Source organism: Eutrigla gurnardus, assembly GCF_963514095.1.
Source record: "Eutrigla gurnardus genome assembly, chromosome: 22".
Classification (NCBI taxonomy): domain Eukaryota; kingdom Metazoa; phylum Chordata; class Actinopteri; order Perciformes; family Triglidae; genus Eutrigla; species Eutrigla gurnardus.
This window is the reverse complement of record NC_139933.1, coordinates 15,919,813-15,946,261: the sequence shown is the minus strand read 5'-3', so window position 1 is coordinate 15,946,261 and position 26,449 is coordinate 15,919,813. Positions and strand designations below refer to the sequence as shown.

At 43.4% G+C, this 26,449-nt stretch overlaps 2 protein-coding genes across 11 annotated transcripts in view; one reads left to right on the top strand and one right to left on the bottom strand.

Moving 5' to 3' along the window:
* The window catches only part of LOC311008408 (rho GTPase-activating protein 44-like), a 58,996-nt gene extending 37,736 nt beyond the window's left edge, over nucleotides 1–21,260 (top strand). For 2 of the 9 annotated variants that reach the window (XM_084002072.1, XM_084002070.1), the window contains exons 7-22: nucleotides 1,489–1,606; nucleotides 2,192–2,260; nucleotides 2,343–2,424; nucleotides 3,197–3,324; nucleotides 4,127–4,238; nucleotides 5,960–6,041; nucleotides 6,131–6,211; nucleotides 7,149–7,262; nucleotides 8,225–8,316; nucleotides 8,399–8,579; nucleotides 10,842–10,862; nucleotides 12,031–12,222; nucleotides 12,934–13,461; nucleotides 14,329–14,435; nucleotides 15,109–15,492; nucleotides 17,341–21,260. In XM_084002072.1, the coding sequence (XP_083858198.1) occupies nucleotides 1,489–1,606; nucleotides 2,192–2,260; nucleotides 2,343–2,424; nucleotides 3,197–3,324; nucleotides 4,127–4,238; nucleotides 5,960–6,041; nucleotides 6,131–6,211; nucleotides 7,149–7,262; nucleotides 8,225–8,316; nucleotides 8,399–8,579; nucleotides 10,842–10,862; nucleotides 12,031–12,222; nucleotides 12,934–13,461; nucleotides 14,329–14,435; nucleotides 15,109–15,492; nucleotides 17,341–17,501 (2,452 nt within the window). In that variant the 3' untranslated portion in view covers nucleotides 17,502–21,260. Of the gene's footprint in view, nucleotides 1–1,488; nucleotides 1,607–2,191; nucleotides 2,261–2,342; nucleotides 2,425–3,196; nucleotides 3,325–4,126; nucleotides 4,239–5,959; nucleotides 6,042–6,130; nucleotides 6,212–7,148; nucleotides 7,263–8,224; nucleotides 8,317–8,398; nucleotides 8,580–10,841; nucleotides 10,863–12,030; nucleotides 12,223–12,607; nucleotides 12,665–12,933; nucleotides 13,462–14,328; nucleotides 14,436–15,108; nucleotides 15,493–16,055; nucleotides 16,110–17,340 lie in introns of all 9 variants that reach the window. The other 7 variants (XM_084002078.1, XM_084002073.1, XM_084002071.1 and 4 more) reach the window with 7 other exon arrangements.
* Nucleotides 21,261–21,909: 649 nt separating this feature from the next.
* tex47 (testis expressed 47) lies at nucleotides 21,910–26,164 on the bottom strand. Of its 2 annotated transcripts, none has more exons than XM_084002099.1 (9): nucleotides 26,021–26,164; nucleotides 24,717–24,789; nucleotides 24,108–24,211; nucleotides 23,962–24,026; nucleotides 23,188–23,266; nucleotides 22,830–22,961; nucleotides 22,603–22,750; nucleotides 22,431–22,490; nucleotides 21,910–22,026 (listed from the first exon to the last, which is right to left on the bottom strand). In XM_084002099.1, exons 1-8 carry the CDS (start codon nucleotides 26,114–26,116, stop codon nucleotides 22,453–22,455), a joined length of 735 nt encoding a protein of 244 aa, XP_083858225.1. In that variant the 5' UTR covers nucleotides 26,117–26,164; the 3' UTR covers nucleotides 21,910–22,026; nucleotides 22,431–22,452. The 2 variants fall into 2 exon arrangements, with proteins under 2 accessions (XP_083858225.1, XP_083858226.1); XM_084002100.1 differs by lacking the exon at nucleotides 26,021–26,164 and adding an exon at nucleotides 24,975–25,414.
* Between the last annotated feature and the right edge of the window lie 285 nt (nucleotides 26,165–26,449).

The window sequence follows — 26,449 nt, the reverse complement described above, 5'->3', positions numbered from 1 at the left end:
AACACTCTTTTGGTTCCTGGAAAGCTTTTCTTTGCTAAGTTAACGTTTAGAAAAAACAAAGCTTGAATACATATATTGGGGGAATTTATCAGCAAACATTTCTAGGTTTGATTCACATATTCGTGGTTTCATACTAACGTTTCAAACATTAGACACTGTTTTAATACTAGTGCGTGCTAGCGTGGAATTTCAAACAGTTTTTTCTGGGAACGTCACCATGGAAACCCAGTTTGTTTCATTGTGTTCCCTCCTTCAGCGATAGTGGAAAGAAAATCCTTGAGATTAGATACTTTAAATGGAGCCACAGTGGAACAAAACCAAGAGCAACAAATGTTATTTACTAAATAGTATTATATATATAGTATAATAGTATTTAAGAGGAAGGGAATGGTATTATTATAAAGATACGGATTACTTTTTAACACAAATATTTAACATGTTTTTCAATCATCATCAGTTTTGAAAGATTTTCCAAAAAGCCCCACAAGCTTTCTGAACAGTGAAATATGTTCTACAATAATAACTGTATAAATTCTGCAGAATATCAGTGTTGTTTTCTCAAACTTCTTTTTTTAAGGTGGGCTAAGACTATTTACAAAAATGTTTAAATGGTGTAGTTCATTCCTCTAAAATACACAATTATTCCTCCCTTGTGTCCCGTCGTCTAGTGTTCCTCCACGGTATCTGCCTTTAAGTAGCAGTAGTAAGTACTTCCACTCAGTAAATCCCTCCGCAGGCACCTTTAAGGAGATAAACCCAGCTGATAATAACAGTAACAATGAAAGAATGTGTTGTTGGTCTTTTTAGCTAAAAAGCAACAAACTTTCAGTGTCGTTCGGTGATGAATGAGGTTATTTTTAAACTCCTCGTGTCGTGCAGGTTTCCTCTCTCATCCAATCAGATTGTTTTTCCCCGATGGCTGAAACACACAAACGCCGACGCTTTCTGACACACGGAGAGAAATGTGATTTTCTACACTGCAGTCCAGTCAGTCTGGCTTGGTTTTTTTTTGTGTGACCCAAATCAGAGAGAGTTTTTCCCATCATCCCGCTGTGCGCTGAGCTCCTCTGGCAGCACAACGTATTATCTCCACCCAGAGACTCGACTCAGACAGAAAGCCAGACAGAGAGAGAGAGAGAGAAGAGAGGGAGAGAGAGATGAAGTTCAACGAGGATGTATGAAGTGTTTGCTGGAGACAGAAAGTCGAGTCGCTTCCAAGTGAAGTCTGATTTGATGGTTGAAAAGATGAGCTCACAGCCTTCTGTAGATCTGTGCCCCACTGATGGATGGATGGGTGGATGGTCGGATGGGTGGGTGGATGTCACAATATTATTGGTTGCTACTAGCTGTAATTATGCGTCATATTTTGTTTTACAGCAAGAAAATATATTGCATTTGAACCCATCATGCATGATATCAAAACAACTGACAGGGAACATTTTACTGCACCGATACTTTTACTTTACGTAGATTCTGCTCTGTTCTCAGGTTTTATCAGTCCACCAAGTCTTCAGGACTGTCCAGCAACCTGCAGCCAACAGGAGCCAAGGCCGACCACCTCAGGGAAGAGATGGAGGAGGCAGCCAACCGCATGGAGATCTGTCGAGTCAGTGATCACCTTTTTATGCACAAATCCATCACCCCATTGTTCCCATTTTGCCATTAATCGTGTCTTTGTCGTTCAGCGTCTTCAGAGGGAAAGGTTACAATCTGCATTCATTTATGGGACAAATTGCTGTGACTTGTGTTGGGGGGAATGTAATAAATCAAATTAACAGGGATTTGGGCAATGATTATGATTTGTTAACTTAGAAAAGTACAATTAAAACCTCAAAGCCACCAGACCGGCTGAAACACTCGACCGAAACAAAGTAAAACTTCTGTTTGTTAGACTTTCTGTCACAGACTGCGAGAGTTTCAAAGACACTGAATAAGTAACACATATACGGTGTGTGTGTGTGTGTGTGTGTGTGTGTGTGTGTGTGTGTGTGTGTGTGTGTGTGTGTGTGTGTGTGTGTGTGTGTGTGTGTGTGTGTGTGTGTGTCTGTGTGTGTGTGTACACACACATATAAGATCCAGTTTGTGTTCCTGATGTTGAACTGGATTAATCAGAAAGAAAACATAGGTATTGTGATTTTTTTTTAAATCATCATTTATTCTGTTGTTTGAACGTTTTGTTTTGTCTTCCCAGGATCAGCTGTCAGCCGACATGTACAGTTTTGTGGCCAAAGAAATTGACTATGCAAGCTACTTCCAGACAGTAAGTGCAACGTCTCTATGTGAAGAAAAAGGACATACTTGCCCTCGTCTGCTGCAGACACTCTGATCTCTTCTCTGTGCAGCTCATAGAAGTCCAGGCGGAGTACCACAGGAAGTCGTTAGAGCTGCTGCAGAGCGTGTTGCCCCAGATCAAAGCTCATCAGGGTGAGTTTCATGGGAGCGAGCGTCCATGTGTGTTCCTTTGCATGTGTTTAAGTTTTAACTACAGCTCCTACATCATTATTATTATTATTAAAGCACCTGAAAACGTCAAATATTTGTGACAAAATAAGCAACAAGTTTTATTGTCGTTAGACAACACAGGATCCTCAAAGCTAAACACAGAACATGTTTAAACATAAGGTGAAAATATTTGAATTAGAATAGAATAAAACAATAAAAAATGGTTAATAAATTACTAATTGAAGGAAATGTAAATTATATTTACAAGGAAGATACAGTATATTTATATATATTATCGTATGTGTGTGTGTTATTTTCCATCTCATGTTATGCATTCTCTGTATTCTATTACATCTTATTTTTATCATATTCTAAAAAATATATTTTTGTATTATTATTATATTATTATTAGTGTTTTATAAGATTCTTATTTTTTTCTTTTTATAATATTATATGTGCTGTACGTGCAACATCAATGTGACATGGGTAATATGTTGTAACAACATGCGTTAATTAGTTATTATTTATTACTTCTGATCAAAACACGTGACATCAGCATTCTCCAACAGAGCCCCGCCCCCTCCGTACCCTCTCTCTCCAGAAACTGTGTTTCCTGTTTGTTCTGATTTCGTCTGTATTCACTGTGTGTATTTTCCTCTGTGTGTGTGTGTGTGTGTGTGTGTGTGTGTGTGTGTCTGTGTGTGTGTGTGTGTGTGTGTGTGTGTGTGTGTGTGTGTGTGTGTGTGTTCGGCAGAGACCTGGGTGGAGAAGCCGTGCTACGGGAAGCCGTTAGAGGAGCACTTAGCTCTCAGCGGGAGAGACATCGCCTTCCCCATCGAGGCCTGCGTCACCATGCTGCTGGAGTGTGGCATGCAGGAGGAGGTCAGTCTCATCACACACACACACACACACATACACACACACACACACACACACACACACACACACACACACACACACACACACACATACACACACACACACACACATACACACACACACACACACACACACGCTGTGGGGGGGAACCTGATGAGGTCCAGGCTACAGTTTTCTTTCCCCAGAGCAACAATTTAATTTTAATCAGCGGTGCTTTTAGAGCGTTATCTCACAGCGAGTTGGCAGCTTTAATTGCTTGATTGTGTAATGGAGATGTATCGGTGTTTTCATGAGATTCATATATGTCGTTATGGAGAACTTAATTTCCATTCTGCAGTCATCAGACTTAATGTGATGTTTGCTGAACATTAGAGATAATGCTTTAGGCTGCACAGAACCATTTGACATGTTTGGCAGTAAAGTGCTTCATGCCTGCTTTTAAAGGGAAAGACAAACAGCCCATGTTGGAGCCCCGCCCCCCTCTGATCCTTAGGGAATTATATTTATACTTGTGACAATATTTATTCACATAAAATATACATAAATATACCGTACACGTAATATTCAAGCTGTTTTTTAGTATTACCAGCAAAATAGACTTGTAATGCACCAAAAGTAATAGTGCTGGTTATGAATGGCCCATTTCAGACTGTTGTCATATTAAATACTGTAGCTACACATTAAATGATTGTATTATTGTTATTATGAGTGCATTAACATGAAAACAGTTTAACCTGGTGGAGGTGGATCTAATATTATATTGATGTAGCGTATTTCCCGAAGCTGATACTCGTGTGTGTTTCAGGGTTTGTTCAGAGTGGCTCCCTCGGCCTCCAAGCTGAAGAAGCTGAAGGCGTCTCTGGACTGCGGCGTGCTGGATGTGCAGGAGTACTCCGCAGACCCTCACGCCATCGCAGGTGAGCTCCCTCCGCAGTTACAAGCCGCCTTACCTGCACGCGTCACCGAGACGTCTGCCAAACAGCATTAAGCTGCTGAATGAGACAGATATTAACAGATAACTAATAATTACATTTCCTGCTAAAGGTTCCTTTGAATATGAGGGAGACATGGACATGGTGCGATGGAAAAAATCATGCATCAGGAACGATGTCGTCTATTAAATATCAAATCAGAGTCAGTCAGCGGGAGAGTGTGGACAAAGAGGGAGGCTTCATCCCTCTCTGACGACCCCGCTATTAAACTGGGTTACCTCCAACAGCAAATCTAATTTGTGAGCCTGTCTCCCGCTGGGAGTGGAGGAGGAGGAGGGGGAGGAGGAGGAGGAGGAGGGAGGAGTGGGAGGAGGAGGAGGAGGAGGAGGGAGGAGGAGGGAGGAGGGAGGAGGAGGAGGAGGAGGGAGGAGGAGGGAGGAGGGAGGAGGAGGAGGAGGAGGGGTGGGGGGGGGAGGAGGAGGGGAAGAGGAGGAGGAGGGAAGAGGAGGAGGAGGAGGAGGGAAGAGGAGGAGGAGGAGGGAGGAGGAGGAGGAGGAGGGAAGAGGAGGGAGGAGGAGGAGGAGGAGGAGGGGGGGGAGGAGGAGGGGGAAGAGGAGGAGGAGGAGGAGGGAAGAGGAGGAGGAGGAGGAGGAGGAGGGAAGAGGAGGAGGAGGAGGGAAGAGGAGGGAGGAGGAGGAGGGGGAGGAGGGGGGGGGGGGCAGAGTCAGAGAGACGCTCAGTCAGCCTTCCTCCTCAAAAAACTACACTCCCGCCCACTAGTTCTGATGGAGTAGCGTTCGCTTCATTCTATTTATATTCGTGCACAGAAACCAAAATATGTCATAAATAAATTATAACCACGAAAAGAATAATGTGAGGAAATCTATGTATTTGATGTTTACATTTACATTTAGGGTAAGTACATTTGTCAAAAGGAAGAAACCACAACATATCATTGCCGATAAAGTAAGACGTTGTCCGTCCTCTTGGCTGTTGGTCAGACTAATGGAAGCAGCGTTCAGAGGAAGTAGCTTTGCTTTGAGGTGAAAGTGGGATTTAAAGGTACAGAGCAGGTGAAAGCTGTCGGCCGTCTGCAGGGCTTAATGCTCCAAACATCATTCAACATGAATACTGGGCTAACATACGACAGCTCGCCCAAATGTTGGTACTTTTTTCTTTTAATTCCTACTTTAATAAAAAGATAAATAACTTCAATGATTATAACAGAATTCAGGAATCAATGAAGTAGTTAATTCAAATGATGTGAAAGGCTGCTGCATCATAATACTTCTGATTCACAGTGTTTGAATGTTATTCTCTTACTAAACTGATTCATATGTGCAGTGTATTTTTAATAACCCCAGAACAACACATTCTCACTTCTAATTAGGGCCTTTGTAGGTAAAAGAATTAAATTAAATACGGAGCCGAGAGAAAACTCCAGATTAAAGTCGTTCATTTACGAGAAAAAAAACCTTGTATATTTTCTTTTTATTTAATTGGTAAATTTGTGTACGATGCCTTCAGTGGATGAATTACATTTTAATTACGTTTCTGACTTTTCATGACATCCCACTGTTCCCTTGCGTTGCTAACCTCATCTTAGTTTGAATGAATGAACTTGTTGTTAGCGTTGGGCTCGTCTCCCTCTCCTCAGCTGGGGATCGCTGCTCGACTGTGTTCACCTTGTGTTTTGTTCCGTCCAGGTGCGTTGAAGTCGTACCTGCGGGAGCTCCCCGAGCCTCTGATGACGTACGAGCTCTACAACGACTGGATCCAGGCCTCCAAGTCCGTGTCCTTTTTATTCCATGTTGTTTTTAGATTAGTCATCACGTGAACTTGATCTTTAAATGTGTTTTTTTCCTGTCTTGCTGCAGCATTCAAGACCAGGACAAGAGGCTGCAGGCTCTCCTCAACGCCTGCGAGAAACTCCCTCCGGCCAACAACAACAACTTTAAGTGAGTCACCGTTTTCCCTCCTCGTGGTTCCTCCGCTGGAAGTCAGCCAACACAATGATGAGTCAGGCTTCTCAGTTCTGTTGCACAAAGCCGTGGAGTAGGACTAATGTGCCTTGAGTTCTGAGGTGAATTAAGACTCTCTATTAAATAAAAAATGTGAGCCAAGTTGCTCACTCCAGCAGAAAATTTCACAGTGAACAGTTTAATTGGAAAGAAGCTAAAAAATCTAAACCTAGATGAGACTGTGTGGCTGTGTAAGCTTTTAATCAGCCATAGTTTCCATCTCTTCTAGTTCTTCACTCACAACATGTCTATTATGAGTCTTATGTGAGGGCTGAGGACTCTGTTGCTCTTCCTCAGGTTTCCTCCATTCTTTTAACGCATTTCTTTATCCTCATCGACGTCTAAGAACGGAGTGTTCTGCCGCCCAGATTGTAATTGTGCGATGCTGAGCTGTATGAACCAAATTGACATGTTCATCTGGTGAGAAACGTTGCTGTATTTGCTGCTGGATTACGGCGAGCCGTTGATATTTGCAGAGGGTCTAATCTGGTGATGACAAAAGATGCAACGAGGAGGAAGAGAGAGAGAAAGGGGACGGGAGAGAAATAGAAATATACTGCAGCGCTCTATGAGCGTCGTCATCCGATCACACAAATGGATGATCGCCGCTCGCTGCAATGAGATGATGCTCAGGATAGAATCATTCAGCTCAGCTGCTCTCTCAAAAACACACCGGCCCATTCTAGTCTCAAACCCACGAGGTTCGAACCACGACATGTACCCTTTTAAACGAGGAGGGAAGCCTGACCTGGATCACAGCTCCCTTATTTCTCATTATATCCCACGACTGCAACTGAAACTTGATCTCACAAATAGAAGCAAATGAAAGCCTAGTAGATGTTGTTTTTGAGTAACGTTTTCTGTGTATTTACAGGTATTTGATCAAATTCCTCTCCAAACTGACTGAATACCAGGATGTGAACAAGATGACGCCTGGAAACATCGCTATAGTCCTCGGACCGAACCTGCTGTGGATGCACAACGAAGGGTGGGACGGCTCTACTGCCTTTTACATGATGTTAACAATATAAAGCACAGCTTTAACTGTGACGTCAGACTGCATGTTTGCTTTGTTTTCAATACATTTTCAAAATATTTTAGGGTGGACTGAATTTAAAAGGTTTTTCAGCTGTTTTAGTCTAATTTCTTTTTTTATAAATTCTTGCTAATTTTCCAATCAATCATCGGCTGTTTGAAGCAGCACAATTTTTTTTATGACATCTCATATGACATGCATCAACACCCGAGCTTAGGTCGTATTGGGATTTACCAGCATCCGGAATTAATGCCAAGATAACGTATGCTGGTGTTGCCATGGCAACGATTTACAGTCATGTTACAGGAACACGACATGTTGCTCATAGCCAACAATACATGATTTAAATACTTTTAAATGATGAGATGATTAACTGTATTTATAGTTTAATTAATTGATATCAACATAATTATTAGTTTTACTCTTTACTCTTTTTCACATCTTTTCGTAATAAATGAATCTGTCTCTGCAAAGTGCGACACACACAGAAAAGAAAGTCAGAAAAGAAAAGTGTGGAATGAGAAGTGGTTTGTATCCATGGGGGTTTTCACTGTGTAATTTGAACATCCACTAATATCCACGATGCTGCTTGGAGCTTTAAAGTGCTAATAACAAAACGACCAACCGGCGCCAACGCGTCTCCGGGAGACATTTTTATCATAAATTACACTCATGAAGATGATGAGTGAACACTTTGGAAAGGGTGAAGGACACCCCCCTTAAATATCTCTGTGTAAATCTCCCAAACTCTTCATCCCTCTCTAACTTTTAATTAGGATTTTAATGGCCAACATCTCAGTTTAACGGTTTAAATTTTCTCTCTCTTTCTTTTTAATACTTCTATGTAACATCATGAAAATGTGCTAATCACCACCCGAGTGTAAACCCTGACGATGCTCTGCGTCCCGCTGCAGGAACATCACGGAGATGATGACCACGGTTTCCCTGCAGATCGTCGGCATCATCGAGCCCATCATCCAGCACGCCGACTGGTTCTTCCCCGGAGGTGAGGGCTGGCGACGCAGGCGGAAAAACTGTTTTATTTGGAAGGAGGGTTGATCACTGAATTAGATTTTTTTGTTATTTAGAAATCGAGTTCAACGTCACAGGAAACTACGGAAGTCCGGTCCACACCAACCACAACGCCAACTACAGCTCGATGCCGTCTCCGGACATGGAGCAGGTGGAGCGCAAGCAGAACGACCAGAGCCGGCGGCCGCTCAGCGTCGCCACGGACAACATGATGCTGGAGTTCTATAAGAAGGATGGGTACGACCTCCTCTCTCTCTGCTGGTTTTACTCTGTTTGCAATGTCGTATATCGTTATATTACTACCAGTATTTAAACGCTACAGCTGGTTGAGCTGATTTTAAATGCTTTTATTGTGAAATCAGATATTCTCGTTCGTAAGAAGGAGAATGAAAAGTCTGCCGCCGTGCAGAGAGATGTTATCCTGCTGCTAATATGAATATTGATGTGAAACAAAGAGCAGTAGTACAGCAAGTATACTGTTTCTGTTTCCACCTCGAAAAGCTTTTCAGTGTAGAAGATGACGGCCATAAATGTGAGCAAACAATGCTCCAACAATCCATCAATAAGTCAGAGGAGACTGGTCTTAAAGGGGACCTAGTGTGCTCCTTTGCATCTTGCTTGTATATCAGGTTACGACTAGAAAAACACTTTAAAAACACTTTATTTTTCCTTTCAGGCTGTGCTGCAGCAGCTCTTCTATCTCTGAAACACTCTGTTTGCTCTGACGCCCCTCCCTCCCAAAAAGCCCAAATGCTGTAATCGGCCGGCTGTGATTGGTCAGCCGCTTCCTGTGTTTGTCAGAAATGATGGGAAAATTGATTTGCAGAATTTATGCAAATTAGTAGCATGGTGACATCACCACTTTGTCGAAGAAACGGCGTTCAAGCGGTTCAGGAGTTTCTGTCGGGGAGGAACTCTCTTTAGGTTTGACACTCTGGAGACATTTTACAAGCAGACAAATCTATATCACACACTAAAGGAGAGGGAGTTCCTCTTTAACCTCCCAGTGATGATCATGTCTCTGCAGGCCTCCCTCTTTACCTCTGTGGTTTCCTTACCGCTTCATTTCCTACAAAAGGCCACTTCGAGGCGTGTAAAGTCTCCGCGGGACAAGAATTCCCATTTGATCACACAGGTTTCATGTGAGAGGCGAGCTCAGTGGGGAAAGCTGGGTTTCACTGCGAGGTCGACAGAAAGACGACTGCCCGTCGCTCTTTATCTGCAGCCGAGTGAGACGGGTGAGACTGTGAGAGGAGAGGAAGGGAGGGATGACATTTAGTCTGTGAAATCAGGAATCCTCGAGCTGTGGAGGCGGATTAGCTGAAAACCCAGTCAGTGGCTTTTCTTTCTCTTTTCTCCGTCCGTCTCTTTATTTAATGCTTTAATACACCCTCGGTCTTATCAGGCTCCGGGGCTAGAATAAGCCCTGCAGCCCCAGGGCTACAAGTAGCCCAGCTAATTAAACTTGGACCGTGTGTGTGTGTGTGTGTGTGTGTGTGTGTGTGTGTGTGTGTGTGTGTGTGTGTGTGTGTGTGTGTGTGTGTGTGTGTGTGTGTGTGTGTGTGTGTGTGTGTGTGTGTGTGTGTGTGTGTGTGTGTGTGTTGGATCAATAGAGCTCAGCTTTCAGTAGAAACACACTCTTCAGAGCTCCACCGCTGCCTTTTGAAAGACAGTTTTTTTATGTCCAAGATATTCCAGACTTCCAGCAGGACCCGTCGGAGGACGCGTCCCTGAACTTACCCTCCACATGAATGTGGCCACTGAGAATAATTTCTAGGTGGACTCTGGACATACAAGGACATCAGAACTGCATAGTGTTACGATGCTGGATGCTGATTCATATCCGAGGGAGGATGTCAGGCAGCAGCTTTGGTGCACTCACAGATGAGGTCATTAGAAAATGACTTTGAATGAAGCTGAGCTTCGCACAAAGAGTGGATCACTTCAGGGTCCTCTCTGACTTTCCTTACACAGATGGATGGTGTGAAAATAAATGTACTCATGCTTTTCAAAATGTCAACTTAATAGATTCTATCCTGGTAATGAAATCATAGTTAAATGGCCGTCAGACATACTGGGACAATTTGCGATGATATTCCTTATTATCCCACGATGAACCACTACGGCCAACTTATTGTAAGTTCCTTTTTTACTTCTCACGATCCGCGATACAACCCTACATCTCTAGCTGTACTTGTACCGTGAATATTAAGATCTCAGCGTGAAGCGTGAACGTGCCGGACTAACACTGCAGCGGGGAGACACCTCTTTCATTTTCTTTCATTCTTGTCGGGGTTTTCTTGTATCCATTAGGGAAAGTTTGACCTAATAAGCTCTTTCTCTCTGGGTTTTCGACTTCTCAATGAGCTCGGGGGGGGAGCGGTGCAAAATCCTGCCGAAAGTTGCACCTCTACTTTGCTAACAATGCTGTTAATGAGTCCTCTTAGGAGCTCCTTTCTCTCTGTCCTCATTGTGCTTGTCTCTTGTTTCCAACCCAAGCAGCATTAGGAAGATACAAAGGTACAGTACAGATCCTCCCCTCCCCCTCCTCCTCCCCCCGAGTCACCCTCTCATCGGTCCATCCATCATCCGTCCGTCTCAACTGCACATTGACAGGAAGTGTCGGCCATTTGTCATGTGTGTGTGTGTTTGTGTGTGACACTATAGTTCAATGTCTCCGACAGACGGGTGACAAACAGGCGACATGGACAAGGCAGGCCTTTCTTCCTGTGTTTACATAAGTAGCATCTCTCTGGCAGTGGATAGACTCGTTCAGCCTGCGAGCACAATCGCCTCTTGTTGTTTAGTCTCGATCACAGTTTAAGTGAGTTTCTGTCGTAGTCAGGAATGTGGAAATACACTCGTCTGCTTTCTGTTAATGTCTGTATGTTTAATATGAAGCTGCAGCCTGTAAGTAAAGCTTAGCATGAAGAGGGGAAAAGGTTAAAAAGAAGCACCTTCACACGTTATGATAAAGCTATGATATTTACACCAATGTTATGATTTAAGTAATGCAGACGTTTAGTCGTCTCATTTAGCCTTTTTAAAGACATAGTCAGTCCTCTGACGTCCAAAAAAAACCTCAAGGATGGCAACAGCCATAATGCTAACTAACCACACCGGTGACATCACGATGACTCGGTCCACTTCTGTTTTTGTTTCCCATGAAACAAACAGAATATTATTATTATTTCATTACTTTTAGTCAGAGCCAGGCTAGCCGTTTCCCCTTGTTTCCAGTCATTATGCTAAGCTAGGCTAAGTTTGAATGGACAGACATGAGACAATAAAGCGAATGAGGGTGTTTCCCTAACGGACCATAAGGTCTTCCCCTTCCATTTCATCCAAACTGCTCTTGTGTCGCAGTTATCAAACGTTTACCATCTCACCTTCCTCACGCATCGGCATCCTGCATAGAGAAGGGAATCATACGTTGAAGCCAGATGAAAATGTTGTTCCTGCATGCTGACGATTGTAAGAACACCAATACAAGGCCGCGTGGGCGTAGAGCAGCTGATCCAGGGTCAGGCCTTTTCAACAGTGGTGCAGATGACGCACAAGGAACCTTATTGCTTTCTAGCAGCCTTGACAATCTGTTTAACGTGTGGAGACCTGACCCCCCCACCCCCTTAAACCACACACACCCTCGCCTTGATCTGATTGGCTGTGCATCTCTGTCCCACTGCAGCATGGGTGTCAGGGTGATGGACACTACTTGGGTGTCACGCAGGGGCTCGTCTTCTACGCGTAAAAGCTCTTCCACGCCACCGAGCGTGCATCCCCCTGTCCCGCCCACTGATGCTCTCGTCCCCGAGCAGCCGGGGGATTTCTCTGCCTCCCCCTCCCCCACCCCTCCTCCCACTAACAGCGACCGAGCCAGGTAAGGCCGTAGTGCCAACGTCCTCCTGTCTCCCCCCCTTCCTCCCCGCCTCACACACCTCCCCCCGCTGCCCCCCTCCCCCCACCGCGTGTGCTGCTGCTGCGCCCTGCAACTGACGCCAGAACAGCGCCGTCTGATCCACGTTTCCTTTCTGTTTCCCCCCACGAAATGCTCATCACCCCCTCCGTGTGGACCCCGGTGTCTCGCCTCCGATAGAAGCATGTCTGACTTTGTGATTGCTCTTTGAGTTTCTTTTGATTGTGTTCTCATCCTGGGATGATGTGTGTATCATAGTAGAGAATATCTATACAAGCAGAGAAAAGCTGTTAGTTCATGCATTGCTGCATGTGCATGAATTATGTATCTGTTTTTTTTTTGTCATTAGTCCAAGCATCATTAACAGCATAACAGTTCATTGTCGCAAGGCCCTGCAATGGATGAGGTGACTTTTCTGTTTTACTTCATGTCTGTGATTTGAAAACCATAGAGCACCTTTTTTCTTTATTTCCCTCTGTGCTGTCCCCCTGTGAGCCCTGACTCCTCCCTCCCGACACAATAATTAATATTCACTCACAAACTTAAATTGATAAATTAATACGTCCCACTGCTCTTAACCTCTAGATACTAATGCATTCATCCACTCTAACAGCCTTTCAGCCTCTGGAGACCAGCCCTATCCCCCGTGAAACATTGACATGTTTATCATTGCAGCTCGGATGATGCATCCTCCAATTGGTCGGACTCCTGTTACGCCTATCCCTCCCCCGAGGAGGAAAGGCCGCCTCCCCCTTACCCCTCTTCCTCCTCCTCCTCCTCCTCCTCTTGCTCTTCCACCTCGCTCCCCCTCCACCACTTCTACACCCGAGCACCTCTGGGTATGCGTCCCGTCGCTCCCACTCCCGAGTCCGTGCCCCCCGGCCCGTCCCCTCCCTCCCGCCGCTGCGGCCACAGCCCTCCCCCGCTCCCCCACTCCCTCTGCCCGTCCCCCCAGCAGCTTGACGTCAACTCCAACCCCAAACCCGTGTCCTTGCACCTGCCCAGGCAGGCCTCCCCGTCCGACGCTTCGCATGCGGCCCCGTCTGAAACGAATGGCTCCACCCTTTACATTAAACCCCCGCTCGTTCTCACTCGTCACGATCTGTTCCTGGGCTCCCCCAAAACACCCAACACCCCCCTATCTGCTCCCCCTCCGTGGGCCGCCTGTGCCTGTAGCCGGGAGAGAGGAGCCAAGCTGACTAGGTAAATCCAGAAACGCTGCCTGGTACTTCCAACACAACTCACACACAAATGGAGAGATGAGAGAGGTCATGATGTGAGGAGAGAAAAAAGGGGGGGATGGCTGAGATTAAGATGCTCCACCACATTCTGTCTTCTTAATTATTGTGCGTCCCTGAAGTCATGGAAATCAATTCTCTTTTAGGAACTCCCATTATCAGATCCATCTTTTAATAGAACTGCCATGAATGCGATACATAACTTTCCACGTTGCCAGGATATTCAGGAGGCGGTTGCCAGGCAACAAAAAGAAATCTGAAGCTTTTCAGCGCATACCATTATGAAAGTGGATGTTAATGAGTCATGCCAGTGGGCCCAGTGGCAGACTGCAGGATCAGACAATGAACAGAAACAGCCAACGTGCACGTTGAAGTAAAGCAGATTCGGTTGATGTGTTATGTTTCCATATTGAGGCCCAAAAGAAGCTCATGTGCATCGCTCCACCGCATCTTTAAATCCCAGCAGCTTCCATCATCCACTCATGCCTCATCTTGCTGAGAGTGGGTCAGACTATAAACTGGTTATGTTCGACCTTCTCCTCCCATTGGCATTCTGGCTGCACTGTGCTGTTAACGTCAGGAAAATCCATGAAGCTGTTAGGGTTTATTTGGGATTTTTTTGGGCCGCTTCACGCTGCACCACGGTGTCGACTTCATGTTCGCCTGCAACAGTGGTCACAATTTGACATTGAACTATGGGCGCTCTCGTATTTCTTTAAGATGCCCCGAGATTTATGGAAACATGGTTGACATGTTATTAAAGAGAAGAGAGATTCACGAGGAAGCTTGTAATTCCTGTGTGTGTTTTTTTCTCTCTTCACTGCGTCCTCAGTACTCTCAAGAACAAGGAGCTGTCTCCGGTGATTGGACAGAAGGGGCTCCAGGGAGCGATGACCTCTAGTGGACAGTCTGATCACAGCCCTCTAACCCTGAGGAGAGGTAAGGAGTGCTGCCTCGGCATTCATCAGAACGTGGAATGTTTTCTGACTGAAAGCCGTTTATTTTCATGTTGTCCTCTCTGCCCTTTCAGTCCTTGACTTTTGAGTCCGCTAATTGCATTTTGGTTGTGTAAATATGCGAAGAAAACACACTGAATATTATATTTTTGGCAAAAGTAAATGGACCATCATTTACTAAATGAACATCATGCTGGATTGAAGATGACTTGAAACTAGAGATTGAGACCATAAACTCATGTTTATAATGTTTACTGAGATAATACATCAAGAGAGAAGTAGGACCATTTTCTCATAGACTTCTATACAATCAGAGAGGAGTCGCCCCCTGATGGCCAGCAGAGAGAGTGCAGGTTGCCGCCTGGTTAGAAACATAGTGTTTGAAACATGAAAAGGAAGCAGAGATGATCTAATGAAGGACTAAAAGTCAAGATATCACTTTATTTATCACTTGCAAGCTACTTAACAACATATTTAAGTAAAGTGCGCTACAAACACCGGAGTATCCCTTTAAGAAAGACAAACAGTAATTCATCGTTTTTTAATGCATCGCCTGCAGCCAGTGAGAGAACTGATACACTCTTGCTCTTATTCAACAGGTGTAAAATCACTGCAGTTTTATATAACAGGGATTTATTGTCCTGGTCTCGTTGCAGCAAAGAAGCTGGCCCCGATCCCTCCCAAAGTCCCGTTCTGCCAGTCAGGAGCCATGTCTGACCAGTCGACGGGTCAGCCGTCTCCAGTCAGCCTGTCGCCCACCCCTCCCAGCACCCCCTCCCCGTACAGCTTCAGCTACCCGCAGGGCTACGCCACCATCGGCTCCCCGGGACAAATCCAGATGGCCACCACGCCGTCCCTCTCCTCTCCGCCGTCGCTGGCTGGGACCCTCATCAAGGCCAGGCCGACCCCCAAGCCGCCCCGGCAGAGGCCCAGCTTACCTCCCCCTCAGCCCCCCAGCACGCCCGGCACCAGCCCCCAGCCTCTGGACCATTCAACGGGCCTCCTGGACGGTTTGTCTCCTGGTGAAAGCATGTCCACAGGTAAGGTGTCCAAAACAGATTCCATCACCACACCCGTACACCTGGATCTATGTTTCACATTATGCTTTTACTTCATGAGATTTTCACATGTAGTTCTCTTTTCACTGCAATGATCAGAGTTTTATCTAATTTATCTAAATTTCCTCCCAGCAGTGTGTGAATATAGAAATGAAAACCTGAACCACCACATTTACAGGATGTTAATAATAACTGTGATGCCAAATGAAATGTCTGATTGAGACGTGAGAGGCCTCCATATATCTAGTTATCAAACATTAGGAACAGAAAACCATCTGAATATTACATATTACTGCTTGTTTCATGGATGTAGTTCTACATCTTAGAGAGACTATGTTGGATACTTATTAAAGGTTCAGGTCGGTGGTTTTTTAAATTCTCAATAAACCTTATTGAAAATGACCAAAAAAACAATGAACTTATCCTGCCATTAGTACTGTGTGTGTCAGAGCCTGGTACACTATTTAGCGCCACCAGCAGGTTCAAAGTATGTTTACGTCTAATTTGTTCCCCTCTTGTCGACTGCTCTGTTGTCTCACCTGCAGCGGTATGAGCCGAGAGGTTCAGTGTGATTCTGTGTGTGAGAGGGACTTTTTAGGGTAAGCAGGTGTTCCTGTGCTTAAAGCCTCACCCCCCCCCCCCCCTCCAAACCCCTCTCCGTTGTCATCCCGGCCCGCGGAGCTACATGACTTCTTCATCGTGTGCACAAAGACGTCCGGCTCTAACCCACTTTGTTGGCCGTTTGCATGGTGGCTGAGACTGACGCGATGCATGGCTTACATGGGCTGACGAGACCAGGGCAGACGCAAACCTCCAGCCTCTCTGCCCACCCATAATGCCCAGCTGCCCCCCACCCCATCGTCACCCTGGCTTTGACCCTCCCCCTCACACTCCACGATGTTGTGCCTCACCGCTCTCCCTCAGCACACTTCCTGTCTGTGCAGTTGTCCATCACACGTTACACTGCGGATGTCATCAAATAAAAACCTCTTATTTACATCAAACAGAGGTCAATATATTTAGTTTATACTTCAGTATATCTGATTACATTGATCTCATGGTTTTTATGAACTGAACTGATCAGTCATTGATTAGTCTGAATCAGGTGTAAGTAATAGGGATGCACGATATGGATATTCTGGCTAATTTGCAACAGATTCCTTCGATTGGACGCAATGTTACGATTCTGGAGATGATGGATAGTTTTCATTAAATCCCATAACATTTATGCATTATTACATTATAATTAAAGTTGTAAATGATTAAATGTATACAATGTATAATCATAATACATTGCAAATAAACAGAGAGCTGCAGGAAAAAACCCAGGCATGAGTCAGCAGTTTTGCACTTCCCTCCTCTTGAAGTCAGTGGTTTGGGGGATATTCAGTCAAAAAACTATATTTTATAGATGAAAGTCATTCATTTACTGAAAACAAAGTTGATATTTTCTAATATTTTCGTTATAAGTAATTACACACATTTAAGCCCCTTATTACCAGTTAAGGGAAATCATTAGTGCCGACACATTTTGGACAATAGAATGTTTCTTCAACAATCACATAATAGGTGTAATGTTGATCTGTCTGTCCACATACTTTTGGCATAAGTTTTGTCCTGACTGGCCGAAGCTGTATATCGTGCACCCCTAACGTTCAATTAATTTTAAATGAATGATGACTCGCCTGCAGTGTGTTACATCATCCAGCATCGATGAAAGCACATCTGGAATGATCCGTTTCACTCTACAAGCTCTTTGTGTGTGTGTTGTTGTTTTACCCAAACCAACAGTATGTGTGTTTCACTCATCCCCGTCTGTGTCTCCGCCAGATTCTCTCTGTAACTTGGACATCCCCATCATCAACCTGGACCTGGACGGTATCTTTGACTTTCCCCGCATCTGCCCCTTCAGGAACTCAGTGCCCCGGGTCGACTCGGCCAGCAGCAGGGCGGAGTCGGAGGGGGAGGAGTCTGAGAGCACAGTGCTATGACGCCGCCGAGTCCCGCCCACAACCTCGCCACCACTTCCTGTCGGCTGATTTAATGAAACGCTACCGCTGCACCGTCTCGCTCAACACACACACTCATTGACCTTTCACCTCTCCAGCTGGATTACTCACGCCTCACCTCACCATCCGGAATGGGTCGGCTTGTGAAAACCCATTTGGAAATAACAAAAAAAATGCACCCAAAATAAACCACAATCACACAATTGGACACAATCACACAATTTTATCATTTTGATTTATGTTTCCTTTGGCCTTATTTGATTCACTTGCAATATTGCCTTTAACTTCACACACGCGAGACTGGAAGCGGCTGGAAACGAGCGCTCTCTGCTGCTGCTGCTTCTCACGAGTGAATTATAAGGAAGAGCAACGCCGTTACCGTACGTCTGTCCACGCAAACACTTCCTCCTCCCGTTTCCTTCCCATCCAACGCTCCTCCTCCTCCTCCTCGTGTCGGGGTAGATCGGCTGAAATGCTTCGCTTCGTGGCGGCGACGCCCCTTCAAATTTCGGTCCCACCTAAGCATTCACTGTGAGTGTGCCAGTATGTCGTTGTGGAAAGTGTGTGTGTGTGTGTGTGTATGTATTTTGGTGATTGTACTATATGATGTTGCACTGTTGGTGTCGTAAACAGGAATGCATGTTTTAGGGATTTAGGAAATATAACTACCAGGTTTGCAAAGAGGTGAAACGCCACGAGTCACAAAGTTCCTCTGTATTTACATCGATCAGGATATGAATCACTGAATATTTATTGTTTATATTGTACATTTTTCAGAAGATACGATACATTTAAAAATTATAAATCAGATCATATTTTGTATCAACGGGAGAGCTATAAAGACACCACTTCCTCCAGTCAGGATACAGTAGAGTCGTATAGATACACTGTGGAAGGGTTCGGGTGGGAAATGAAAAACTCCTCGTGACGTAATTACTTTGGAAGGAGGCAGAGTTAACTGGGGATTTTTCATTTTTCCATGTGCAGTAATTTCAGTTTGAAGCATGTGGAGCTTGGAGTGTGCCGCCGGAACATTCACTCAAATGAAATAATTATCAATGATTGGCGAGGTTACGTATTGGCAGGAGTGTGGCCAATCAGAGCTCCTGCTGCTGCTCTGTGGGATGGACTTTCTTTAAAGGCGCCCCATAGAATTTTTTCCTAAATGATCAACAGTTTACATTCAGTGTTTCTCACCAATAGTAGTTACCGAGCAGCGTGTTTGTTTCACCTGATGAATGTAAGTCCCGTATTCTCTCTCTTTTAGCTCTGTTTTTGGTCTCCACCTCCTCTGAGGGAAATATCTGTCTCTTTAGCTGCTAAATGCTCCACTTTGTTTGCTGGTGAGCAGGTAGTGTACAGTGTTTTCTCACAAAATAGCTGCAAAACATTTAACAAAACAATGTATTTAATGATCAAACAGATAAAACTAATAATAACGGCACTCTTCAAGCTCCACGTGTGACGACCTGAAATATCCGGAGAATGATCACCGCCAAGGCGTCGTTCAGCTGCCCTGAAGTATAATAACATCCCATCATATCAGAACAAAGAACTGAAACAGTCACACTCCCAGAAAAAAAGGTGCTATCTTTGTCAACAACAGAAAAAAGCTGCAGCCTCAGTGGCAAAAAAAAGCACACTTTTCTTTCTGACGTTTCAGTTTCAGCCCCCATCGCAGTTTATAGGAACCCCGTCCGATGATGCTGATATTTTTGGTCTATATAAGTGAACCGGAGGCAAGTGCAAAGATATGTGTATATGTGTTTATTTTGATGAGAGTATTTATACAGATATATTTCTGAATACTTTTTACTAGGTCTGAAGAGTTTGCGATTGTTTCCACTAACACATGAATCTCATCTGAGGATTTAAAAACAAAAAAAAAAACATTCAAACACGGGACCAGATTTTCCCTGCTGTCGCATTAAAAACCTTTTCAGGAATCAGGAGATTTAAGAGGAAACTTGAAAATCAATAAAAAAAAAAGAGAGAGAAAACTGCAGTAGCGAGGTTTGCGTACGGCAGCAGCAGTTTGTTATTTGCCTTGTGGTGGGTTTTGTTGCGACCTCTCCGGATATGAAAGACTTTCCATTTTCGTCCCGAGAACGTCCACGACGCCTCAAAGTCACTGTGCTGCTCTGCCATCCTCCTTCTTGAAAGTGCAAAATGATTCACAGGACTTTTGTAAATACCCGGAGCCTCTGTACAAACATGTTCTGTATATATTGGCAGGGGAGAAATTTAAATATATATATCTATAGATATAAATATCGATATATATATATGAAAATGCTGTATTGAAAAAATATAAATTAATGAACATTATAACATTATACTGTCCATATAATATTATAATGTTGCTGGTTCGAGCACAATATTGCCACATTCACACAAACTAACATCAAGAAAAAAAACAAGGTTAAATCTAGTTTGTAGATTTTTCTAAATACAAACCGCTGATAGTGCTTGTGTTGCAGAATTAACCTCTTGAACCCTGACTCTAGCTTTGCAGTTACAAAAAAAAAAATATTGCAGTTTTTTATTCTGCACATGCTTGTTCCAACACGTCAGTGCAGACACGCAATGCTATATTACATTTAATGGAAAAGTCGAGGTGTCGCATTTGATATTTCTGAAAAAAGTTGCTGATCGTGTTGAGAATTTGAGTTTTGTGATGGATCGATCACAGGATCAAACAGCGGGGTTTGAGAGGTTAAAAGAGACTGCAGGGAAACTGCTGCATCGCTGTCTTTCTGACAGCAGATAATAAATCAAAGTCCACAACATGATGGGAAGAGTCTCATATTAGATATAAGACAGATGTTAAAAAAAAAAGTAGAGAAACTACAGGATGTTTTCTACAGTTTTGGGCCGCAACTAACGATTATTGTCGTTATCAATTAATCTGCTTTGTTAATTGTTTCATTAATGCCCAAGAAAATGTCTGGCATTTTTTCTTATCAATCAAATCAGCTCTTAAACAATTCAGTTCTTCAATCCTACAGCTGAGTTTAATCAATACAGCATGAAATGCTACCACCGGTATTATTTACAAATATTTAGAGTAAAAACTCAACGGCGACCACAAAAAGAAACAACCGGTCCGTCTCCGTCTGGACTTCTGTGTTACGATGTGCTGCTCTTCGTTTTGTACTAAAGGGTTCCAGATTACCGGCCTGTACATACAGTATTCAACAAAACACAACTTTATTGACAATAACCCTGTCGAGCAGAGAGATTCCAGTGTTCCAGCTTTTGCGAGCATGCCCTTTGAGCACCAGGAGTACGAAGGCCTTTTTTACTCAAGTAGGTGAATGTATTGGTGATAGAAGATGTTCACCTCATAGGTTGTGATGAAGGCAGATTTCCGTGTGTTGTGGACGTAGTTTCAAGTAAAAGAGGGTGACGGGGTGTTTGATAAAAAGTGTGTTATGACCAATGTTGGGGGGAGGGAGGTGAGGGTTTGACTTGACATTGTCCTGTGTGAAACTCGGCAGCATGCTTTTTAACCATGCGTATGAAATATGTCTCATCTTTGGTCCTATATAAATGTGCTTGTATTTATTTTTTATAAGTGAATAGATCGACCTTTATAAAAGAAGAATAACTCAGTGCTGCCCTCAACCTTTTTTTTTTTTTTTTAGTCAAACTCTCCATCAACTGTTTGTTTGAAACATCCATGATTTCCACGTTTATCTCCCGCATCAACGTTTCCCCGATATTTTTTATCTAATAGCATAAGAAAAAGCACATCTGGCTCACAACGGAGGCCGCTGTCAGGAAACCAATCAGCTCTTTGTTCCCAGAATGCTGTGCTTTTAAAAAGACTAAAAGTTCCCTTGACTTTACACTGAAATCATCGTCAAGCAAAGAGAAACAAGTCGTGCGGCGTACAGGTTTGTTTTTTACTCGTACACATTGTAGATTACACTGTGGTGCATGCAGCCATTGCAAGTACATTCAATCATCTGTTTTCTGTTATGTTTTCTTTGCTTAAGTTTTAGTTCCAAGTAACGGGGGCCAAAATAAAAAAAGGGAACACATGAGACATCAAGGAATCCTTTTCGATTTGAAGGTTCTTTGTGTCGAACTGTAGTGACGCTGTGGACTCTTTAAGAAGTTTGGAGTAAAGAGGAAAATGCCTTTTTCTTGGACGTGCTAATCCCGGTCACCAAGTGAAACACATTGTACAGTAAAGATAGAAATAAAAATTAACCTCATCCGAATGTTGAAACTATTAAAAAATGTTTTTATATTACTTGGAATTTCTGTGTTTTTGTTGGAAAATATTTACTGTTATGTCACTTTAACGAGTTTTGAATGTCAAATTATTTGGAAGAGAAAGCGGCACAAAAACAACAACAACAACAAGAGTAAACCCAGGAAGTGTTACATAACAGCATTTAATGTTCAGAGTGTAAAGTATAAAACTGTCGCTGTGATTGATCTCCGCTGGGAAGCCTTCAGTCACATCCAAGGTGCTTTATTGAAGGCCGTAGACATTCTGCAGAGGCATAAAACACTTGATTACTTCTTTGAATAGTGAAGTAAATCAACGCCAAGCGTCTGAGAGTGACGGCGCTGAAATGCACCCGGCGTGCGTGCTGCTGAACGACAACGTGCCACGCTTCTCGCAGTCCCGCTAGCGCTAATAGCTTGATGCTAACATGCAGGCGTAATGTGCACCATGTTGTGTTAGCAAGCTAACGTATTGGCAGTAGAAGGACAGCTGAGGCTGATGGGAATGTTATTTAAAAAGTATCTTCAACCTTATGGCGTCACCAAAGTGATGAAGATTCATCCTCTGGGGAACATGAGTGACCATGCAAAATAATAAAAATAAATATTGAGATATGTCAGGGTGAACCTCGCCATCACGAGTGTAGCTTTAATAATGAAACTTCTCACCTTTGACCTTTTGTCCAAGACGTTAAACTGAGGTGAGGCAGCTGCTCCGAATGACTTGTCCTGTTCAGACATCAGAACATAAAACGTGACTTTGCTTCTTTCTTTCTCACTATGACGTCACTAATCTATTCCAAGACTTCATGTTGGACATCTGGGATGGAACGCCTCTTACCGAAGTCCATGCTGATGTTTAGCGGCGAGTCGTACATCTGTAGGTGTCTTTGTGGCGTCAGGAGCTCGTCTCGGGCCAAAAGCTTGTGGAGAACCTCCTGAGAGACGATGAGCTCCGGAGTCTCATCCAGCACTGACCCAGGAACAGCCTTTAAAGTAGAGTCAGAGAAAAAAACTATTCATAAACCATGGAAACAGAGTAAAAGCATCTATAAAAAGCAGACGCACCTTCTTAGTCGTTTCCAGGTGTTCACCCAGCTTCTGCAGCGCTGACAGGACGGTACAAACCAGAGACTCCGTGCTCTCCTCCTCTTCCTCAAGTCCCCCAGAGACCCGGACCCTCTGATCCGCACCGAGCACCTTCAGTCAACAACATCAAACGCTCAGTCGAACAGCGCTAATGCATGCAGATTAGAAATCACCACGGAGAAAACACGCAGACGAGTGACAAATGAGATGGGAAGCCCTGAATATGAATGCGTGGAGAGACTTAATGAAGGCTCACGGTGGAACAACACCTTACTGGGACACTTTAATCAGTTTATTAATGCAACCTCAAAGACGAGAAGATAAACAACAAACAGACCTTGTAGCTCCACTGCTGGAACATTCTGCTCTGAGGGTTTTGTGCCATGAACACGACCTTGGCAGCTTCCAGGACGCCGCTAACAAAGGATGTAAGAATAACGTGTGAACAAAAAGTTACATGCGGAAAAAAACAACCCAAACAAAAACCAAGTTGTGCTTGGACCAATCCTACAGTATTGTTGAATTAATCATGTTAATTATTATTAATCTCAGTTATTATGATCTCAGTGTTTTTATCTGCATTGTCCTTAGTTTTATAGTTTTTGTTCAATTTTCTGTCATGCATTTTGTAACGTTGAAAGGAAAAGTGCTGTGCAAATAGCTTGCTGTTATTATGATGATTTATTTATTTTTATTATTGTTATTATCAGACATGTAAAGGCTACTTATTGTGAGTGCAGGCAGTCTTTTCAAAGCCTTACTGATGTGAGCTTTCACATTATGTATGATGAACACATCCTCTCTAGTCGTTACTGTCATAATGGGAGATTAATTTCCTATGCGGTACATTTTTAACTTCCTAAAAAAATAAATAATATATAAACTCTTGTTGAGCAGCCAAACATTGTTCAACAACACACACATATCTTTATTTTAATTCCAGTTTCCAAAGACAATCAATCAGGATAGATTTTCATGGAAATGTGAATAAAATTTTGCACGAAATATCTACGATATATTTGATGGGATGGTGCAACTGGATGACACAGCATATATACATCCCAACACGTCAGACTGTAATTCATCTGCAGGAAGAAGAAATGGTCATTACCCATCAGGCTGTCGTTGCTCGTCTGTAAGGTCTTTCAGAACCGACAGCAGAACCTCCCTGGATGACTGGAAGAGAACACACAGCACACTTGTAAGAGCAAGATCTCCCACTGCACGCCTTCATCGGGGATGAACAGTAAAACTGACCTCCACGACATGCAGCAGACAGGATGGATAGATTAACAGCAGGCCCGTCACATGATCCCACACATACTGTTTGCTTAGCTGGAAGTTGAGTTTTTCGTAATGAGCTGTGTGGGAACAAACAACACCAACGGTTTGTTTCAGACAACTGGGAAACTGTGTATCCTGACGACACACAGCGCGGGCCTTGGGGTTTTTTATTGTGGACTTTTTGTCAAGGAATTCCTTGAGCAACAACCACAAAAAGTCCTTACAAGGACGCCCTCCAGACTCGTTCACATAAAGAGGTGCGAAAGCTATAAAAAACACTCAAACAGGGAAACAAGGCAGCCTTTCAGTGCTCTGATGGCTGCTGCAGTTTGCAGTTTTGCAAGTTTGAAAATGGATCTTTCTCCATATATTCTTACTGTGCGGTTAGCAATATGAATTTATAACATCAATTACCATCATCCTTCATTCCCCTGAAGGAAAACAGGATTGAATTGGTATAAAGTGATTAGTTCATTGATTAGAATGAAGGGATCTTGTCAGTGTAATAGCAATGCCTTATTATCCAGCAATGAGCTATTGTGCTCTGGGCCTTTGTAGCTCCAAGGTAATTTGCTGGCTGACCTCCCAGTTCTGTCCTGTCAGCAACGTGGTGGGGGAGCCGAGCAATCACTATCAGCCGCTGTAGCACGATCCTCTGCAGGCGAGACAAGGAAGAAAAGTCTTAGAATGTGTCTTATATTACACACATGCAGTATATACGCCTATTTCTTTGACATAAAGCATATTTTGTTTATTTATCTTAGCTCTTAGAATTCAATCGTAAAACAATCAACATTTTACTTTCAGGTCCCGTCCTCTTTACAGTCATTTAATACGAACCGCATCTTCTTCCAGATTCATCCTCTGTGCCATAAGCTGGTGAAATAAACTAGTCCCAGTCTCCTTCTCTTTCTGACCCGCCATCTTTCTTTCTCTATGTGCAAGCACTGGCTGAGTGAAGCCCTCAGTGTTTATAAAAGCGTAGATCCTAGAAACCTATTGTTCCCCAGATGCTATAAAAGGAAGCCTGCTGCACACTGATGCAATTACAGATACATGAACACACGGTGAATGGGTGAGCCAATCCTCGGCCAGGACAGCCTTGTATTTCAGGTAATGAAGGCCAATAGAAGGAGGACGCGTCCCTATGGGGATGGCAGAGGACGCAGCATTTAGATGATGAACCTATTTGGTCCTTTCCCATGGTAAGAGAATGGATGCATGCTAATGAAGCTGGAGTCAATGGAAAATAACACATTTCTGATTTGATTTAGTCTGAAAGAAATAATCTAAAAACTTAATTTCAATGTCATCCAACCCTCAGACTGTATTGTTAGCCTCTGACTGATTATCACTCAGATAGGGCATGTGTTATTAAAACGAATTAAAATATCCTTTTAGAAAAGAACTGGCATTCAAATATGGAATCAGAAGGTCTCTTTGTGAGCGTAAACACTGTAGAGACGTTTATGCTGTCAAAGAAAACTAGGTTTTAAACCAAAGCACTAAATCCACTGATGTATATGGAGGGAAATTATTTGATAAATGCAAACATAAAAAGAACAAAATAATTAAATATAATAATAAGTAATGAAATTTCACAAAACAATGAGATGTGATCAATATTGCTACTTTAATGAATGTTTGGGAATATTTTTGCACGTTATTTATTTCAGTTTTTTCCCTTCGTTTGAAACGAGCAAGACGGATAACTCACATAGCCGTTAGCAACGAGATAAGCTAACGTTAGGTCGTCGGATGAATCACGTAGCCTAGCAACGAGCTAAGCATACGTTAGCTCGTCGGATAACTCACGTAGCCGTTAGCATCGAGCTAACGTTAGCTAGGTTAGCTAGCCGCACCATGATATAGGCTCCGACACAAACCTCTCTTGTTTCCCCTTGAAACACATCAAACAAGGTCACTGTGTTGCTTTCTTCCTCCTCAAAAGAAAGACTTCTGATTGTCTGTGAAGTAGCCATGACTCAGTTTAGCGTAGCCTATTTTAACCTGGATTGTTTGGGGGCGGGGTCTCTCCGCTCTCCGTGGGTTGCCATGGTAACACATGGCAAGACGCGTCTGATGTCACTGTACATTTACAGGTACTTTTTTTTTTTTTACAAAATAATATAGCCTAATCATAGGCTATATATTCATATATATATATATATATATATATATATATATATAGACCCAAGATGCAGACTGTGCAAAGCGTACATGGAGAGGCACAACCAAGTGGCTGGGATAGTACACAGGAACATCTGCAACTAGTATGGAATAGAAGTACCCAAATCCCAATGGGCCATACCACA